The sequence below is a fragment of the Myxocyprinus asiaticus genome, chromosome 30 (genome assembly GCF_019703515.2).
Source record: "Myxocyprinus asiaticus isolate MX2 ecotype Aquarium Trade chromosome 30, UBuf_Myxa_2, whole genome shotgun sequence".
Lineage (NCBI taxonomy): Eukaryota > Metazoa > Chordata > Actinopteri > Cypriniformes > Catostomidae > Myxocyprinus > Myxocyprinus asiaticus.
Genome location: NC_059373.1, coordinates 13,737,310 through 13,759,629, shown reverse-complemented (window position 1 = coordinate 13,759,629; position 22,320 = coordinate 13,737,310). Strand labels below are relative to the sequence as shown.

Here is a 22,320-nt window from a genome sequence, read left to right as displayed (position 1 = left end):
ACTTTTTGGTTTTCTTAAGTTCGTGTAAATGTACTTTGGGTTCGATGTATTTGTCTTTTTTCACATTCATTTCACACGTGTCTATTACACATATGTGGTCTTGTTTCATGAATACAGCGTATACTTTTTTTTTTCGCAATCTACCTCGAAAAAAAGAAAGCGAAATGTTACAGTGCCCCATAGGCGGGGCACATTGTAACAAGAACATATAACATCTTAAAATCCCTCTCTAACAACTGTCTCTGATCTAATTAAAAAGCGTAGAAGATAAACACAATTTTAATGACAATAAAAGCCATTTATTATCTTTGTTATATATAATATAGCAATAATTTTGACACTTGACAATAAATAACACAACTAAGCCACAGCATTGACCGAAATAATGCATGGATTGATGACAAAACACACACACACGCATTGAGGGGAATTATGTAAATTGCATATCTGAATGCGCGGAATTGCATATCATTTTTTGTAATTGGGGTACATTGTAACGCAGTGTTACAACGTGCAACGCTTTTTTATTTTTATTTATTTTTTATTTTTTATTTTTTTTACTTTTCTGGCATTTTTTTTTTTTTTTTTTTAAATCTACACAGTGTTGATATGGCAACAAGTAAACAAATGAAGTTTCGTCTTACCAGCGAAACTTTACACCACGTGTGTTACAACTAGCCCCGCGTTAGTTTGTGCCCCGCGCTCCCTACCACTACAAGCCACAATTACAGCAAAAATAAAATAATAATAAAATTCAGGATATCAGAAGAATTGAATACAATAGATTGTGAGCCACAATCATAGCACGAATCAAATTTCAGAATATCAGAATAGAATCTAATAGAATTATAGATAACCCTGTGAGCCAAAAACATAGCTGAAAGTTCAGGATAATAGAATATAATTATTATTGATACCACTGCAAGCCATAATCATTGCCCAAATTAAAGTTCAGGATTATAGAATATAATTATTGATACCACTGCAAGCCACAATCATAACCCGAATCAAAGTTCAGGATAATAGAATAGAATTATAGATACCACTGCAAGCCCCAATCATAGCCCGAATCAAAGTTCAGGATAATAGAATAGAATTATAGAGACCACTGCAAGCCACAATCATAGCCCGAATCAAAGTTCAGGATAATAGAATAGAATTATTATTGATACCACTGCAAGCCACAATCATAGCCTGAATCAAAGTTCAGGATAATAGAATAGAATTATAGAGACCACTGCAAGCCACAATCATAGCCCGAATCAAAGTTCAGGATAATAGAATAGAATTATAGATACCACTGCAAGCCCCAATCATAGCTCAAATCAAAGTTCAGGATAATAGAATAGAATTATAGATACCACTGCAAGCCCCAATCATAGCCCGAATCAAAGTTCAGGATAATAGAATAGAATTATAGAGACCACTGCAAGCCACAATCATAGCCCGAATCAAAGTTCAGGATAATAGAATAGAATTATTATTGATACCACTGCAAGCCACAATCATAGCCTGAATCAAAGTTCAGGATAATAGAATAGAATTATAGAGACCACTGCAAGCCACAATCATAGCCCGAATCAAAGTTCAGGATAATAGAATAGAATTATAGATACCACTGCAAGCCCCAATCATAGCTCAAATCAAAGTTCAGGATAATAGAATAGAATTATAGAGACCACTGCAAGCCACAATCATAGCCCGAATCAAAGTTCAGGATAATAGAATAGAATTATTATTGATACCACTGCAAGCCACAATCATAGCCCGAATCAAAGTTCAGGATAATAGAATAGAATTATTATTGATACCACTGCAAGCCACAATCATAGCCCGAATCAAAGTTCAGGATAATAGAATAGAATTATAGATACCACTGCAAGCCCAATCATAGCCCGAATCAAAGTTCAGGATAATAGAATAGAATTATAGAGACCACTGCAAGCCACAATCATAGCCCGAATCAAAGTTCAAGATAATAGAATAGAATTATAGATACCACTGCAAGCCACAATCATAGCCCGAATCAAAGTTCAGGATAATAGAATAGAATTATTATTGATACCACTGCAAGCCACAATCATAGCCCGAATCAAAGTTCAGGATAATAGAATAGAATTATAGAGACCACTGCACCAAGCCCGTCAAAGTTCATGAAGCCATCAAGCTCGAATCAAAGTTCAGGATAATAGAATAGAATTATAGAGACCACTGCAAGCCACAATCATAGCCCGAATCAAAGTTCAGGATAATAGAATAGAATTATTATTGATACCACTGCAAGCCACAATCATAGCCTGAATCAAAGTTCAGGATAATAGAATAGAATTATAGATACTACTGCAAGCCCAATCATAGCCCGAATCAAAGTTCAGGATAATAGAATAGAATTATAGAGACCACTGCAAGCCACAATCATAGCCCAAATCAAAGTTCAGGATAACAGAATAAAATTATAGAGACCACTGCAAGCCACAATCATAGCCCGAATCAAAGTTCAGGATAATAGAATAGAATTATTATTGATACCACTGCAAGCCACAATCATAGCCCGAATCAAAGTTCAGGATAATAGAATAGAATTATAGAGACCACTGCAAGCCCAAACATAGCCCGAATCAAAGTTCAGGATAATAGAATAGAATTATAGAGACCACTGCAAGCCCAAACATAGCCCGAATCAAAGTTCAGGATAATAGAATAGAATTATAGAGACCACTGAAAGCCACAATCATAGCCCAAATCAAAGTTCAGGATAATAGAATAGAATTATTATTGATACCACTGCAAGCCACAATCATAGCCCGAATCAAAGTTCAGGATAATAGAATAGAATTATTATTGATACCACTGAAAGCCACAATCATAGCCCGAATCAAAGTTCAGGATAATAGAATAGAATTATAGAGACCACTGCAAGCCACAATCATAGCCCGAATCAAAGTTCAGGATAATAGAATAGAATTATAGATACCACTGCAAGCCACAATCATAGCCCGAATCAAAGTTCAGGATAATAGAATAGAATTATTATTGATACCACTGCAAGCCACAATCATAGCCCGAATCAAAGTTCAGGATAATAGAATAGAATTATAGAGACCACTGCAAGCCACAATCATAGCCCGAATCAAAGTTCAGGATAATAGAATAGAATTATTATTGATACCACTGCAAGCCCCAATCATAGCCCGAATCAAAGTTCAGGATAATAGAACAGAATTATAGAGACCACTGAAAGCCACAATCATAGCCCAAATCAAAGTTCAGGATAACAGAATAAAATTATAGAGATCACTGCAAGCCACAATCATAGCCCGAATCAAAGTTCAGGATAATAGAATAGAATTATAGAGACCACTGCAAGCCCAATCATAGCGCGAATCAAAGTTCAGGATAATAGAATAGAATTATAGAGACCACTGAAAGCCACAATCATAGCCCAAATCAAAGTTCAGGATAACAGAATAAAATTATAGAGACCACTGCAAGCCACAATCATAGCCCGAATCAAAGTTCAGGATAATAGAATAGAATTATAGATACCACTGCAAGCCACACTCACAGCCTGAATCATAGTTCAGGATAAAAGAATAGAATTATAGAGACAACTGCAAGCCACAATCATAGCCCGAATCAAAGTTCAGGATAATAGAATATAAATAGAGACCACTGCAAGCCCAATCATAGCAAAAATCAAAGTTCAGGATATAATAAAACAGAATAGAATTGAATAGAATATAATTATAGATACCACTGTGAGCCACAACCATAGCCTGAATACAAGTTCAGGATATCAGAATAGAATAGAATAGAATAGACATGTAGATACCACTGCAAGCCACAATCATAGCCTGAAGAAAAACTCAGGATATTAGAATAGAATGGAATCATAATCTTCTTGTGGCTGTACTCATTTTATTTTTGAAACCATCAATGGGATGAATAAAAGCATCATAATCCGAAATAAAGTAGAATTGTTATTGTCTTGTGGTCGTAAGAAAGAAAGAAAGAAAGAAAGAAAGAAAGAAAGAAAGATTTTAATTTAATAAATATTCAGAGCAATTTTTTCATCCATCAAAACAGATCTGATTTCTTAAAAGATTTTAATCTTAATTCATAGCCATTGTAATTCACTAAACTCACCACCAGAGTGCAGGGTTACACTATGTTCGCACCCTGCACCTGCTCTCCAGTTTTCACAGAAGGGGATTAAACAGTCAAGTTAACTGGAGTGCGCTCGCCTGCCCTACTCTTAGGTTGAGACAGGAGACTGCGGGTCGGACTATACATCACCTTTACGCACAACCCGATGTAGCCGTTTTTAACATCATCGTAGAGAATCTGGAAATGGAATCGGTATATTTGGATGAAAATGAATCCAGTGCGCAAACTGCACTGATCACGATCTGAACACTAAAGAACTTTTTCTGGCATTGTTTAGGATTTGTTCTTATACTTAAAGACTGGGTAAGTATTGTGCCTTCAATAGCAAAACATCAGAACTCTCACGAATTCACGCAGACACACTATTTTCAGATGACTTGATGATGTTTTACGCATTTATAGAATAACGGTCATCTTAAAAACCGTGACCAAATATGCGCATGTTTTCTTTTTATTCCGACGGAATAAATATTACTCGGTTTTCTGTTTGTGTAGAAATTGTGGCTGGGACATAGCCTGCTGTCTGTGCCATATCGATATATGCAACGCCTATAGTTCGCATAGTTTGCAGTAAATGGTAGACTACTATGATATTCCTCTCTATTATCCATTCTGGATAGTAGCCACTGATTTGCAGTCCATTTGTTGTAGGCTATATAAATATTTTTTTTCTTTTTTTTTTTTTTTTTTTTTTTAATTTGCTGTCTATCACAGATAGAATCGAGGAGTTTAATACTACATCATAAATAGGCATAGAAGATGGCGAGTTGTTTTCATTCATTCCTCATCCACATACAAACAGAGCACTTGGACACCTTGTCTGTTTATTTAATGTCTACTTTTTTCCAAGAAGTTGCACAAGTTTTGATCAGCCTAGGTGATACTGTACTGATCGATGCCGCATTGGATTCATTCAGCCGTAGTCACCTAGAATAAACCGATCACAAAAAGGAAGGTGAGAGCTTCTGAACAGGCTTTTGAACAGAAACAGCATTTCAGCTCCTGTTGTACAAGCGCCATATAGGTTGAGTTTTATACCACAATTAACAGCATGAAAACTAGGCCAATGCAACGCTCTGCAATGCAACCAGGCTGTCCTATGGAGTTATATATGTGCCAAAATTCTTTGCGCGCAAAATTGTATTTTGAGCGTGCAAAATGATATTTTGAGCACACAAAAATGTTCTATGCGCACAAGATGATATTTTGAGCGTGCAAGTAGATATTCTGAGTGCACAAAAATGTTTTGCGTGCACAAGATGATGTTTTGAGCACACAAAAATGTGGTTGGAGATGGCTGGTGGACTTCAGGGCGCCCACTTGTTTGTGGGGTTCCGCCCCTGCAAGATACTGCCCCAGGCAGCTGCCCATGTTTCCCACGCCTAAATCTGCCCCTGGCTTTTCCAACCGTATTCTGACAAGTCCTGCCTCCTACGTCAGGATTGGCTATTAGCAGTGATGGGCAGAAGCTTTGCCACAAATAGCAAAGCTATTAGCTTAACTACATTTCTACATTCTACATTTCAGGTGGTAGCTTCACTAGTTTTTAAATCAAGTAGTTTTCAGCAGTGAAGCTATATTTTTGATTAGGTAACGGCGTAGCTTTGACAAAAGCTACACTGCTACATCATGCCGTGTACCCGGTGATTACTATCGGCAGTTTTGAGTCAGAACTAAAGATGTCAGACTCACAAATGAATCGCACATCTGAGTCAGTGCTTTACAATGAATTGGTCACACGTGATAAGAAAGAGGTCTGAATAGGTTCGCGATTCAATCTGGATGACTCAGAAAGCTCACGCATGCGCTGCTGACTCATTTGGTGCATGCTCTCACTTGCCAAAACGCTCTCGGAATATTTTAAAATGTGGAAAATTAAGATAACACTGGTTGCAGTGGATCTACAATCAGTGGAAACTAAAACTGCAAATGTGTCCTATCATTTGCCAGTGATGAAGGTCTTTATTAAGTTAACACATGTTGTGTGCAGCCTGTGAACGGCACTGCAGGTAAAGACATTTTACCACCAAAAGAGTGTTTAGTAGCTTACACAAAAACACATAAAAAGTACCATGGCATTACCATGTTTTTTCTACATGTAGCCTACTATTACCTGGGGGCACCATATTAAGACAATGGTATATGCATAAGTTAATCATATAGTAATGTACCATAGTTGTACCATGGCATTCTTTGAATTACCTTGAAGCACCATTTAATTTCAATTGTACAGTATATGAATATGGTAATCATATATACAATTACCATGATAGTACCATGGTATTCTTTGAAGTACTTTGAACCACCATTTAAATATATAATAGTACATAAATATGGTAATTGTATCTGAAAGTACCATGGTATTACCTACTGATATGTCAAATATCACATTGTTATTGCCCTGATGTGCTCACACACACACACACACACACACACACACACAAAGAATTTGGCCTCTGATCAGAAGCATGTAGTTCATACAGAAATACAACAGATAGACACAGAATTACAGGATAAGATGAATAGTATATGTATGAGTTTTTATACAGGAGTGTGCAAAGGAAATTATGTTCAAATGGACATGGGTTTGTAGAATTAGAAGTATAATAAATATGAAAAATAAAATGTAAAAATAGTGATTTTTCATTTTGACCACATGGGTTTGTATAGGTAGCATGTATAAATATCAATTTACATGTTGTTTTTTACATGCACATACATATTATATTGCACCATACTGTATACTTGTATACTGTATTGCACTATACTGTACTATACTGTACCATGGCTTTGATAAACATCATGTGATTAGTGTTTTAGGTGCTTTGTCTATGACAGTATGCTTTGTGCATCTGGTTGAAAAAAAAATTAAGTAGCTTAAATGTTGCAAGCTACTTTTGGCGTGTAGCTTGTAGTGTAACTTACTACTTTCTCTGAGGTGTAGCTTTTAGCTTACCTCAACTAATTGTTTTGTTAAGTAGTTGGTAGCATAGCTAGCTAAATTTTTTGAGTAGCTTGCCCAACACTAGCTATTAGAAGCTGCTTACAAGTGCTCTGCAATTGGACAGTTGAGGTCGCTACAGCAACCATGAACATCTCAGTTTAAATGTAGCAGAAGAGCCAACAGGCACAATGCTCCAAGTTCAGTACACACTTTATATACTATATGCAGTTATCATTACAAAAGATATTTACCCCATGGATTATAGACATACCAGGAATGCTGTAAGGCTTAACTTACTGTAATGTAAGTTTTCAAAATAAAGTAGCCTGGGATCATGCAATGCTAAGGATTTATTTCTATTTTCTTTTTTCTTTTTCTTTTTTTGTTTTACTTTTTGCAGTCTCAAACAATTGAGGTTCAATATACTGTACATTTAATTTACCCCAAACTATGACAGGAGATATAATTAGCCTCTTTTCCTTTTCTTCCATTTCTTCTCATTAATTCATTTTGCCAGAAGGGTTTTGTAGAATGCATAAATGTCATAAAAACAGCATACTGAACATTTCAAGATAACCCACAGCTTTGAAATGCAAGCATAAACAGCTTTTCTAATTTATTATCAAGAATAGGATGTTAATTTAGATAATATTCATAATATTTATAATGTACAACTATCGAAAAAAATAGGAGAGGACACACTAAAGAAGGTGGACTAAATAACATGTTTATTAAAGAAAATAATATTTAATATAATAATAACAAAAAGAAGAAGGTTCAGTGGTTGCTGATATATGGTAGACTGTAATTTGATCACATTTATTTTAATAAACTGCTCTCTCAGAATATCCTGTGGGATAGATAGAAGTCAAATTAAGTTCCCCAAAATTACACTATTATGTTAGTCTAAAAGAGTTTTTTTTTACACACGGGAGAGATTAAATTAATATACTTTCAGATGATAGTGGTAGCTAACATGGCCAAGCTAGTAGCTATGTAAGTGTAACTTGGTAACCTAGATAACCAAATACTAGAAAATACTAATTGTTCGCTCAAAATATCATCTTGCACGCACAGAACATTTTTGTGTGCTCAGAATAAAATCTTATACACTCAAAGTATAATTTTACGCGCACAGAACATTTTTAACAGAACACTATACTTTTGTGCGTGCAGAATTGTGGCACACATATAACTCCATAGCTGTCCAGCAGCACGAATAAAGCACGAGTGCTTTATTAATTCATTATATTACAGGAGACTCCACGCTTTCCAGGATTATTCCAATAGAGTTTATGCAGAACAGTCCGCGCGCGCAACACGAACGCCTGCAAAGCGCTATTCACGCGCAGCCACCTCAATTAATCTGAGCGCGCAAGAGGAGCCAGGTGCATTAAAATAACGCATCAAAGTGGGACACGCTTACTGTAAAAACTGCATGGGTTTACCATCAGGAATAACAGTTCTGCCACATATCAGGGTTAGGAGGCTTTGAAGTGTTTCAGTAGACCGTAACTTCATGTCGCCATCCTTTATCTAAAAATAACAATAATGATAATAGAAATGTGGCACTCAAAAGAAGCAGAGGGCATGAATAATTGAGTATACACAGAGAGGGAGAGAGACGTTCACTGTGGTGTGGTCGCAGCCAGAGTATTCGGGTCAGCTCTGCGCTGTGTTTCAGGGAATCTCTCCCACAGGGACAGCGCTGAGCTCATTCCATATAGGTGAACAGCAAATTCATTACAAGACAACGTTATCGGTGCCTCTGACTTAACAAGTCTCCCAATTTCTGTTTTAATCAACTCAATTATTGTGTTAGAACTTATAGCCTAAATTCAGAAGTGAAACACAATTCCATTCAAATTATTTTAAGGACTGCCTTCCTCAAGACACTACACTGCAAAAATGTTTTGCCACTTAAATGTGGTTCTGATTTTAAGAAAAAAAAAAAAAAGAAGAAGAAGAAAAAAAAATACTGTATATATATATATATATATATATATACATATACAGTTGAAGTCAGAAGTTTACATACACTTAGGTTGAAGTCATTAAAACTAATTTTTTAACCACTCCAAAGATTTCATATTAGCATCTACTTAGTGCATGACATGAGTAATTAATCCAACAATTGTTTACAGACAGATTGTTTAACTTTTAATTGACTATATCAAAATTCCAGTGGGTCAGAAGTTTAAGCAGCTTGGATAATTCCAGAAAATGATGTCAAGCCTTTAGACAATTAGCCAATTAGCTTCTGATTGGAGGTGTACTGAATTGGTGGTGTACTTGTGAATGTATTTTTAAGGCCTACCTTCAAACTCAGTGCCTCTTTGCTTGACATCATGGGAAAATCAAAAGAAATCAGCCAAGACCTCAGAAAAAAAAAATTGTGGACCACCACAAGTCTGCTTCATCCTTGGGAGCAATTTCCAAATGCCCAAAGGTACCACGTTCATCTGTATAAACAATAGTATGCGAGTATAAACACCATGGGGCAATGCAGCCATCATACCGCTCAGGAAGGACATGCATTATGTGCAAATCAATCCCAGAACAACAGCAAAGAACCTTGTGAAGATGCTGGAGGAATCAGGTAGTCAAGTATCTATATCCACAGTAAAATGAGTCCTATATCGACATAACCTGAAAGGCTGTTCAGCAAGGAAGAAGCCAATGCTGCAAAACTGCCATAAAAAAAGCCAGACTACAGTTTGCAAGTGCACATGGGACAAAGATCTTACTTTTTGGAGAAATGTCCTCCGATCTAATGAAACAAAAATTAAACTGTTTGGCCATAATGACCATTGTTATGTTTGGAGGAAAAAGGGTGAGGCTTGCAAGCTGAAGAACACCAACCCAACCATAAAGCATGGGAGTGGCAGCATCATGTTGTGGGGGTGTTTTGGTGCAGGAGGGACTGGTGCACTTCACAAAATAGATGGCATCATGAGGAAGGAAAATTATGTGGATATATTGAAGCAACATCTCAAGACATAACGCTCAGTCACAAATGGGTCTTCCAAATGGACAATGACCCCAAGCATACCTCTAAAGTTGTGGCAAAATGGCTTAAGGACAACAAAGTCAAGGTATTGGAGTGGCCATCACAAAGCCCTGACCTCAATTCAATAGAAAATTTGTGGGCAGAACTGAAAAAGCATGTGAGCAAGGAGGCCTACAAACCTGACTCACTTACACAAGTTCTGTCTGAAGGAATGGGACAAAATTCCAGCAACTTATTGTGAGAAGCTTGTAGAAGGCTACCCAAAATGTCTGATCCAAGTTAAGCAATATAAAGGCAATGATACCAAATACGGACAAAGTGTATGTAAACGTCTGACCCACTGGGAATGTGAAAGCTGAAATAATAATTCTCTCTACTATTATTCTGACATTTCACATCCTTAAACAAGTGATCCTACCTGACCTAAGACAGGGAATGTTTTTTACGATTAAATGTCAGGAATTGTGAAAAACTGAGTTTAAATGTATTTAGCTAAGGTGGATATAAACTTCTGACTTCAACTGTGTATATATATATATATATATATATATATATATATATATATATATATATATATGTGTGTGTGTGTGTGTGTGTGTGTGTGTGTGAATAAATTCTGACAGAATTAAAATTTTTGAGTAACCTAAGCCTAAGAACCTAAGAACAGAATACTGTTCTGCAAAAAAAAAAAAAAAAAAATTCTTACTGAGTATTTTTGTCTTGTTTTCCCGATAAGAATATCTAAACAAGAAAAGATTATTTGAGAAGCAGAATGACATAGGATCAGGGGCGTAACTACAGGGAGGGCAGCCACACTAGGGACCTGGGTGATCTGGATCAGATTCCTTCTAAAATATTATGAAGGGGTTTCATAATTTGTTAAACTTTGTTGATTTGCACTTAACAATAAATGTAAACTTTTCCATAGCCAAACAATGAGATAATTCCTGTATCAATTGCTATAAGGTCTGTCTTTGTGGGGTTTATGTTTAAAACAAGAAAAACTATTTGCAAATGGAGATCAAAAAATAAACTTGGTTTCCCTTTGAATCAAGTTATTTTCTTATCCAATTGGCAAATAGTTTTTTCTTGGGATAAGCACAAACATTTCTAAATTTTGTCAGATTTCTCTGACAACACATGCCATTTTTCTTCTCAAGTAAATTTGTCTTGTTTTAAGAATGTTTAGATATTTTTACTGGAAAACAAGACAGAATACTCTTTTATTATTATTATTATTATCATATCAGTGTAAATATGTTCACCTTGTGTGTACACACTGAACACTCTCTTGCTAGAGTTAATGGACCCTTTTCACAGACTGTGATGACGCGTTCCCACCTTATTTAGCGGCATAAATCTAGCAAACTTTTTATATTTGCAATTTTTTTTAATGTTTTGTGTAAATTTATAACATTATACTTTGTATGATATTACCCGGGAATTGGTTTTTAAAACAAGTTACTGCAGATGCAATGAGATTTCCAAGACAGCTGCTGAGAGAGTGACAGTAAATTTGCCATCATCTCTCTTCTGAATGTCGTTGTCCATCGCTTTCTAATTTTTTCTTTATTTGGAAAGTTGTGGTAACGTAATAGTGGTGCTTTTCTTTTTATGTTGGAGCAGATGTGTGAGTTATAGTCTCCCATTCACTATAATTAACCACTGTCGAAGTTTCACTGCAATCCTTTATTTCTGCGTTCTAAAACCCGGAAGTGTGAAAAGGGTCCACTGTGTTTGTGTGTAGAGTAGACTATAACGTATGATTGTACACCATTTGACCTGTGACTTTTTTAAATGAACATGGAGACTCTTGACTAAAATGGCATGGGACCGTAAACAGCGTCATGCAGCACTAACGCTGAACTAAACTTATTGTCTTTTCCATCACAGTTTGAACACAGGAAAGCAAAATGAGCAACATCTATGAGTCAGCAGCCACCACACTGGGCCTCTTCAACAGCCCATGTCTAACAAAAGTGGAGCTCCGTGTGGCCTGCAAAGGAATATCTGACAGGGATGCTCTGTCCAAGCCTGATCCCTGCGTAGTCCTCAAGATGCAGTCCCATGGACAGTGGTTTGAGGTATGTTCAAGTCCCTAATGGGCTTCAGTTCTTGTTTAGTTATTTTGTGCTGTAGGTTTTGTATTTTCCAACAAAGGCAGAATTACATTTTTCATGAAGGAGTATTGAATTTTCACCACCACACATTAAATGACAATTAGAAACATTGGCCTAATCTAGAGCTGTGGTTCAAAATCAGGTCAAGCAACTGTTTGCATTCAACACTGCCAATGTAAACCCGAGTATGTTGGTTTTTAATGATGAGATCAGAAACAAATCAGAAAATAGAAATAAAACATTGAATAGTATATTAAATTTCCAGAGTCACGATGCACTCCACGTACCCCTGATGGTACACATACACATTTTTTTTTTTTTTTTTACTTTTTAAACAGCTTTGCATATACTGAATACTATTGTAAACGTTTCCAAGTGAACAGTTTTTTAAAAAATATTTTAATCATAATCATTGCACAAACACTAATCTGAACTAAACAGAAGAGACTGAAGAACGAGTGCCTTATAGTTTATCAGATAGTGGAACTGGTTCTTTAAAGTTTAAACTTGTGATGTATGTGTGTGAATGGCTGTTATAGGCTGATAGGGTTCTGAGGCTGCACTCTATGCTGTGATGTGAAAGCAATGTAAAAGAGCTCCATCAGATCAGATAAAAAGTCTAACAGTCATGCTGTCTTGTGCCTCACTAATTAAACTAAAGAAGGTGAGGAGGTGCAGTGCTGCAGTAATTCAAGTGCTGCAGTAGCTCAGGGGTTTGAAGTGGCCTGTTAGTTTTTACTAGTTGTCTCTGAAAAGGTTTCAGTTTCAGAAAACAGCTGTTTCTGACATATGTCTTTTTTTTTTTTTTTAACTTGGCACAGTTAAGCATACAGTCCATAATTAATGAAGCTGTGGCTTTTTAATCCCATATGTAAGTGCTAAAGCTAAAAGTAATGTGTTTGAATCCAATAAAAAATAAAACAAAGACAGACAGATAGATAGATAGATAGATAGATAGATAGATAGATGATAGACAAACAGACAGATAGATTAGGACCATTATGATTGTTTGCATTTGTGATTGTTTGCATATTATTTTCATTACAGTAGAGCACATTTTGCTCACATATTCTCATTACTGTAATGCAAAAAAAAAAAAAAAAAAAAAAAAAATCTGTCTTATACTCGTATTGTAATTACTGTGATGTAAATAAATATATATTGCTTTAATTTTAAAGTATTTTCACATAATGGTAGTATTTGCTTTTTTCCTTTAATATATGCTTATATTAATTAAAAAAATACTGTAATACAGTAAAAATTGCAACATTACAGTAATGACAATCATCATTAAAAATAATGAGAATAGTGAAAGAGAAATGACATTAATGAAAACTGGGGGTAAATGTGCTTAATTTTCCTTAAAATAATGTCGCAGTGTGTCTTTCTAATGGTCCTAAATCTAGGCTTCATTATCATTATGCAAGATATGTACAGTATACACAGTACTGTGCAAAAGTTTTAGAAACTTGTGAAAAATGTTGCATAGTAAGGATTTCTTCAAAAAATAATGCCATAAATAGTTTTCATTTATCAATTAACGTCATACAAAGTCCAGTAAACATAAAATAAGCTAAATCATTATTTGGTGTGACAAACTTTGCCCTTAAAACAACACCAATTCTCCTAGGTACACCTAGACACAGTTTTTCTTGGTTGTTGGCAGATAGGATGTTCCAAGCTTCCTGGAGAATTCACCACAGTTCTTCTATCTATTTATGCTGTCTCAAATGCTTCTGTCTCTGTATAATCCCAGACTGACTCAATGTTCAGTGGGGGGCTCTGTGGGGCCATGACATCTGTTGCTGGACTCCCTGTTCTTCTATTCTATTCTATTCTATTCTATTCTATTAGCAAAAGGAATGTTTGGGAGTCTAAAATGTATATTTACCATTGACACACTAAAGCTGAAGATATAAATAACCATCTTAAGGCAAATGTTTTTGTGAAACATCTTAAGTGCCTAAGACTTTTGCACAGTACTGTATATAAAACATGTATATATCATGTACAGTATATAAATATATATATTGAGGTGAAATATTTGTGTGCCTATGTAATTTTAAGAGGCTTGTTGTTGCCATAATGCCAGTAATTACCGGCCAGTTCCAGCAAATACAATTTTCACTTTAAGTCCAATAACTTAACCTCATCCTTCTTTGTCTAAATTGGCTCTGTTCTGGTAAGGGTCCGTGACATTGATTTGGGATGTGACTGAATGTGAACTAAATCAGTTCAGGATATGAACTGGATTGAGGAAAATCCTTTTCATCATCCAAACAATCAGCCTGCAACTGGGATTGGATAAGACTGTATTGATCCCAGATGGGGGAATTTGTAAAGAGCTTTAAAGTTGCCTCAACTGAATGTGGTTAATGAAATCAAAACCAATGTTTGCCGTGTTCTGATTGGTTGCAGGTGGACCGGACAGAGGTGATTCGCAGCAGCATCAGTCCTGTCTTCTCCAAAGTCTTCACTGTGGACTACTATTTTGAAGAAGTGCAGCGGCTCCGTTTTGAGCTGCATGACATCAGCAGCAACCATAATGGACTCAAAGAGGCTGACTTTCTGGGTGCCATGGAGTGCACGCTCGGACAGGTGATTGAACTGAAAAGCAGCAGAGTGCAAATTTAGCAGAAGTATAGTGGGGAAGATGAAAGCATGTGTATGGATTGAGTACGTGAGAAAGTGGATGAGTTCGTGAGAGGCATTGTGTGTATTCAAAAGGGTAGCAAAGTGCTCGAGAGAGCAGCAAGGTGCCTGGTGGGCAGAAGGACTATTAGGCCTACTCAAAACTCTTTTAATCTAGTCTATAATAAAACAAGATTACAATTAACGTTATGTAGTTAAAGGAACATAAGAGGGTAAAGAGGATTTGAGGGAAGTAGAGTTCAAGAAGATAATGGAGGTGGATGCTGATAACAGATTTGAAAGAGACATCTTTCCACTGTAAACACTGATGTGCTATAAACTTTGAACAATTCAGTTATATTTATTAAAATTTTCATTATTAGTGTTCACCACTTATTGTTGTAAACAAGTGTATATGATGTGGTTTGAAAATACAGTTATTTTCGTGAGTTGAACAAACTCAAGTCAGTGTTGGGGGAGCTACATTACTATGAAATTGTAACTTTCTAAAATTCAATATGCAAACAACTTAAAGTAGCTTAACCAGCTACAGCCAAACTAACCAAAAATTAGTTAGCTACACTACAAGCTATTAAAAGTAACTAAAGTGAAGCAATTTAAGAAAGAAACAACTTTTGAACAATATAACTATCAGATGATATTATGTAATTCTGCAATAAGAACAGTTTTTATCTGGCACAAAAAAAAATCTATTTTTATGTGGCTGACCATGTGACAAACAGCAGAAATTAACTAAATATTTCGCTTTAGAAATTGAGTTTCTTGCTCAAGTGAATTGGTGAACTGATTCATTTACATCAAAATTAATCGGTCTTCCCAACGTGACATATTAGTGAATCAGTGAATCGTTTATTTTAACCAGTTCACTTATATGAACTGTCCAAATGAAACAATTCACATAAATGGTTTCTGGAAGATGTATTTTTCAAATTGTTTGCTCATCTGCAATACGTCTGTAGCAAATCCCTTAGTTGTTATGGAATGAGGAAGCAGGAAGCGTTCTTCTTTCCAAAATAAATTCTTTTAAAAAAAATATTTTTTTTCCCTTTTCTCCCAATTTGGAATGCCCAATTCCCACTAATTAGTAGGTCCTCGTGGTGGCGCGGTTACTCACCTCAATCCGGGTGGCGGAGGACAAGTCTCAGTTGCCTCCGCTTCTGAGACGATCAATCCACGCATCTTATAACGTGGCTCGCAGTGCATGACAACATGGAGACTCACAGCATGTGGAGGCTCATGCTACTCTCCACGATCCATGCACAAATTACCACGCACCCCACTGAGAGTGAGAACCCCTAATTGCGACCACAAGGAGGCTACCCCATGTGACTCTACCCTCCCTAGCAACTGGGCCAATTTGGTTGCTTAGGAGACCTGGCTTGAGTCACTCAGCATGCCCTGGATTCGAACTCGCGACTCCAGGGGTGGTAGTCAGCGTCAATACTCACTGAGCTACCCAGGCCCCCCCAAAATACAGTCTTAATTCACACAAACCTTTTGCTTTTCAGCAGAATGCTCCCAAAGGCACACACACACACTGCTGGAAGCTCAGCTCTCTCTCTCATCTGCCGCCATCTCCAAACAGGTGTTAGTAGAGGTGTGAATCCTTAACCACTCAGCTTTCCCAGACCTCACTCTCCACAGATTGGCACTCGATCACACCCCCACCTCCACATACCCCCACCGCGCGACTCAGGCCGGGGAACTGTCTAGCCTGCAACCAACTCCCCCCCCCCATTCCGAGAGAGAAAATCAGCCACAGCCTTCTGTGCCCCTGGCCTGTGGACCACCTAGATTTTAAAGGGCTGAAGTGCCAGATACCAGCGAGTGATCCGTGATTTGGTATCCTTCATGTGGTGGAGCCATTGGAGCGGGGCATGATCCAAACAGAGGGTGATGGCCCTCCCAAGCAGGTAGTACCGGAGAGTGAGTACTGCCCATTTGATGGCCAGGCACTCTTTCTCTATTGTGCTGTACTTCATCTCTCACAACGAGAGCTTCCGACTAATGTACAGCATGGGGCGCTCCTCCCCCTCCACTACCTGGGATGTTACAGCCCCCAACCCCCTTTCCGATGCATCCGTCTGTAACAAATAAGGGAGAGAGAAGTCAGGAGAATGCAAGAGTGGTCTGCCACAGAGTGCAGCTTTCACTTGTATAAATGCCTGTTGGCACGGCTCCGTCCACTGGACCGGGTGTGTTGTTCCCTTTTTAGTGAGATCAGTCAGCGGGCTGGTGACATCTGAATATTTAGGTAAAAATCTACGATAATAGCCAGCCAGAACCAGGAACTGTCTCACCTCCTTTTTGGTCTTGGGTCTTGGACAAGCTGCAATAGCAGCTGTTTTATCAATTTGGGGATGCACTTGTCCATGACCCAAGTGGAAACCCAGATACTGTACTTCCACCCATCCAATTGCACACTTCCTCGGATTCACTGCCCATCTCAGCGAACTCAGGATGCCCTCAGATGCTGGATATGCTGCTGCCAATTATTGCTATAAATCATAATATCATCCAGGTAGGCAGCGGCATATGCAGCATGCGGGAGGAGAATTTTGTCCATGAGTCGCTGAAAGGTCGCCGGGGCCCCAAACAAACTGAACATAAGGGTAATGAATTGGTGTAAACCAAACGGAGTGGAGAAGGCTGTTTTTTCTCGGGACCTGGGAGTCAAGGGGATCTGCCAATATCCCTTCGTTAAATCCAGTATCGAATAAAAGCGAGCCGCACCTAACCGATCGAGCAGTTTGTCAATGTGAGGCATTGGGCATGCGTCGAATTTAGACACCGCATTCACTTTTCTATAGTCCACACAAAACCGGACTATCCCGTCAGACTTTGGTACCAAAACCACCGGGATGGCCCAGTCACTGTGGGACTCCTCGATCACAACCATATTGAGCATGGTCGTGAGTTCCCCCGGACCACTTTTTTCTTGTGTTCCGGTAACTGATATGGGTGGGGACATACCACCACTCCTCAATGTGGTGTTCTGTGAGGTTCATACGACTGTGTAGAGATGAAAACACGTTGGAAAACTCCTTTTGCAACCTGGCAACCTCATTGACTTGGGACGGTGTGAGGTGGTCTCCACAGGGAACTGGGGTGGTGTGATGGCTGGTTTTTGATTCCACCTCCGGATCTAACTCCACAATTCAAATGCATAATACACCAAGACTAATACAAAGCGATGCCCCGTGCCGTCCATTCTAATGGCCCGACGAGGTCCATGCCAATTCTTTCAAAGGGGACCTCGATCAATGGCAATGGCGCAATGGCACTTTTGGAGCGGTCGGTGGATTCACCAACTGACATTCGTGACATGCAGCACACCACCTTCGTACATCCCCACAAATGCCCGGCCAATAAAAAAGGGCCATGAGATGGTTCAGTGTATTATTTTGCCCTAAATGTCCCGCCATCTGATTATAATGAGCCACCTGGAAGACAATTTCCCGGTGGCTTTTCAAAATTAACAACTGGGTTGTATCTGCTTTTGATTGAGTGTCCTGCATCACTCGATACAACCTATCTTTAATAATTGAAAAGTATGGATAGAAGAGCACCGGGCTGAACCTTTCGACCATCAATTACTCTCACTTGGTCAAAGGCATGCCTGAGAGACTCGTCTCTTGTATGCTCCAGAAGGAATTCCCCCATGGGGTTTTCCCGGAAGACTGGAGGGGCAGAGCCCTCACTTTCCTCTGGGTTTCCCTGACGTGAAGCTGACGTCAACAGCTCAGGCAACGCCTCCCCAGCCAGCTCTGCACAAATTCCACACCTAATTACAGTATTTCAGGACCCATCCGCACACATTCCCCTTAATAATGTCTGACATGCTGACCATTTCGTACCCAAAATCAGCGGATGGGTAACTAACTGCCACCTCTATTGTCTGTTTTTGTCCCTGCAATTTAACAATAGCAGGCAGTAAAGGGTATTTGTGTACATCCCCATGCACACACCTCACCTTCACCCGGCTTGCTGTATCCAAAGCCTCACCTTGAACCAAGCTTTGGTGAATCGAAATCTGATTACAACCCAAATCCACCAAGACTTGGTATGTACCCCCTTAGATACTCACTGGTATGCGGTACATCCCTGCTCGATCAGGGTCAGCCTGTGATGTGTCGGGAACCCAGACCTATGGCCCCACATCCATCACCAGGCATTGTTCCTGAATGTGTCCCAGTCCCCCGCAGCACCAGCATACCAGCCCAGACCTTACCTCCATACCTGTGGCCCCAGATTTACCAAACTGCTGGGGAGGGGGAACAGAAGTTTGGAGCAATAGAAACCCCCGGGTCTGGGGAGCCGGCTTCAGGAGAATGACCCCCCATCTCCGAGGTAGGGACAGGAACAGTATGGGATGGGATGGGGAAGGGGAAAAGAGAGAGGGGGAGAGAGAAACAGAATCACCATCTCCCGGATTCTCCCTGGACCCACTCCACCACTCCCTTCGGCAGACAGTTGACAAACTGCTCCAGCACCATCAGGTTGACGACTCCATCGGTGCCACAGTCTTCAGCCAGCAACCACCTCCGACAGGCATCATGGAGCTGTTGGTTGAAGACAAACGGGTGGCCGAACTCACCAAATGTCAGCGCCTTCGGGGTTATGGCCAACCTATTGCAGGATGGCTTGTTTCAGGTCTGAGTACTCCAGCAGACTCGTCACAGGTAGCTGTTGTGCTGCAAGCTGAGCCTCCCCAACAACAGTGGCAACAGATGGACTGCACACTGTGCTCAGAACCACCCCGACCCCGGCACAGCAGGTGTAGTTGGTGTCCCTGTTGGAGTACCCCCCTGTGACAGCAAGCTCCGGATCACCTGTCGGTCCTCCGCCAGGATTTGGAAAATAAATAATGCTGAGACTGTACGGAGAGGCTCAACTGGGGCCACATTTTTTTTTTTTTTTTTGTATTTATCTTACCTAACACATTTATTGTAACTACTAACTTTTCAACAGCTGGTTGGGTTGCACCATCTGTGCATAAGGTCTCACATAAGTTGGGATGTAAAGTTCACACTAAAGGCTTAGTAACTACTAGTTAGTTTGTAACTAATTCAGTGCTCAATTTGGTTGCACCACCTGTTCTTAAGGCAAGACTTAACTATTAACATAAAAAAAACTGTAATTACATAAAAAAAAGGTCTGGCTGTACAAAATCTAAAAATTTTCAGGTCTGGCTGTACATTTTAAGGTCTGGCTGTAAATGAAGAACAAACATGACCTCACACGCTCAAATGACAAATAGGTTTTGATTAACTTTACTTTGAAAATAAAAACATACAATGTATGGTTATTGTTTATAACCCTGAGGAAGAGCATTTAGATCTGCTTAAGCCTGTATCTTTGACAATATCAACCCTCAGAAGAATAGAACTTTCATAGAATTTTCAACATAAGAACAGTCTTTTTACACAAAATAATGCAGCCTAAAACTGAAAAAGAGCATTATGTCTGTTTTTTCCTTTTTCTTTTTTATCCTTCCATTCAATGAGTGGACAATTAGCCTTTTTAGTCTGTAGTTTTAACTGCACTGAGCGGCTAAACAATTTGCATAAATACATTTGATTGAATTAGACTTAATAAAATGCACTCACCCAAAAGTTGCTGGTTCATTTTTTGGAGAAGAGTGAAACTGAACTATGGTTAGACAAGCTTAAACAGGCATGCTCCTTCGGAACTGGGTTGGGTTGCACCAGCTGTGCATAAGGTCTCACATAAGTTGGGATGTAAAGTTCACACTAAAGGCTTAGTAACTACTAGTTAGTTTGTAACTAGTCAGTGCTCAATTTGGTTGCACCACCTGTTCTTAAGGCAAGACTTAACTAGAAGGTCGTAAGCTCTCCGTAAAGTAATGCATAATCACATAATATGACGTTTACCTGTATTGATCCAATAAACAGCCTTCAAATTTGTACACAGAAGTGTTAAAAACTGTGAACTTCTATTTGATCTTGTCAAACTGTCAGCTGTAATAAATTATATCCCAATTAATATACGAAATGTAATAAAAGTAAATTTGATAAATAGTATATTTGCCCTGTGTAAATAACAATATATAGGAACTGTATAATTTGAAAATATTGAGTAAAAGCAACACTATATAATTGCAAATTTAAGTTAAGCATACTCACAACTAGTAAACTATAATGAAATGGATAAGTTCACTCGTTGTGAAAACCACATCAGGTTAACTTGATTACACACTTATTGAGAGATTTACATTATTACTTTTAGGCAATGAATTCACTTTGAATGATTCTTCTCTGCTTGAATGATTAATTTGAGTATGTTTAACTTATCAGGGTTTACCAAGTGGGGTTTGCATGTCATTGTTTGCTTTTTCTCTTCCTTCAAAGATTATATCACAGAGAAAACTCTCCAAAGCTTTACTAAAGCAAGGAAACACAGCCGGAAAATCATCTATTACAGTAAGAATAGACTCCCCACCCCACCCTCTAAATTAATTCACAGACAAAAGACACTCTATATTGTTATAACCTGAGTGATGACCTCTTTGAAATCACAGGTCACAGCGGAAGAGCTGTCTGGGAATGATGACTATGTGGAGTTAGCCTTCAGTGCCAAGAAACTGGATGACAAGGTGTGACATCTTAGTAATTGCACAGGAAGCACTTTTTAACAATGAAGGGTCAAATATTTGGTAACGTTGGTGTGGAGGTGAGGGCATGTTCGAGCGCCCGTCTGGAGAGAGAGAAAGCAGTAAGGAGTTCCACCTGAGATGAATTGCTACTAATTACTGTTTCTATGTTCACAGTGAGAGACGGAGGATATAAAAAGCGATGCAGTCCACAGGGAGAGGAGAAAGAGTTGCACACCAGAGACTGCGTTTCTGTGTCACTCGATACAACTGATTGTTTATAACTGAAAAATACGGATATGTGAGTGCAATGCGCGGCTGAAGGCATTGACCATCAATTATTTTCACTTGGTCAAACACGTGCTGAAGAGTCTCGTCTCGTGTCTGCTCCAGAGGGAAATACCCAGTGGGAATTCCCCTAAGGGCTGGGGAAACCGAGGCTTCCCCCTCCCTTACGTTATCCTGATGCGGAGCTGACGTAGACGGCCCCGGCTCCGCATTGCACACTGACACAGTCCCACTGTATTACAGGACCCATAACACACAACCCCTTTAACAACACTGAAAAAGCCAGCCAATTAGTACCCAAAATTAGTGGATGGGTGAGGCAGGGACTAACCACAGCCTCAACATTATGCTTTTGACCCCGAAATAGAATGGTGACGGTCACTACAGGATAATCGTAAATATTCCCATGCACATATCTCATCCTCACCTGATTATTTGCATCCAGTGCCCCATTTTGAACCAAGCATTGATGAATGGAGGTTTGGTTACAACCTGAATCCACCAAGGCTTGTTATGTAACCTCATT

General features: G+C 38.7%; 1 protein-coding gene across 1 annotated transcript in view; it reads left to right on the top strand.

The window, feature by feature from the left end:
* The first annotated feature begins 4,282 nt into the window (after window positions 1-4,282).
* Window positions 4,283-22,320, top strand: part of cpne4b (copine IVb) — a 45,152-nt gene continuing 27,114 nt past the window's right edge. The window contains exons 1-5 of the mRNA XM_051663987.1: window positions 4,283-4,470; window positions 12,015-12,205; window positions 14,660-14,839; window positions 21,265-21,336; window positions 21,435-21,509. Coding sequence (XP_051519947.1) covers window positions 12,035-12,205; window positions 14,660-14,839; window positions 21,265-21,336; window positions 21,435-21,509 — 498 coding nt within the window. The 5' untranslated portion in view covers window positions 4,283-4,470; window positions 12,015-12,034. The remainder of the gene's footprint in view (window positions 4,471-12,014; window positions 12,206-14,659; window positions 14,840-21,264; window positions 21,337-21,434; window positions 21,510-22,320) is intronic.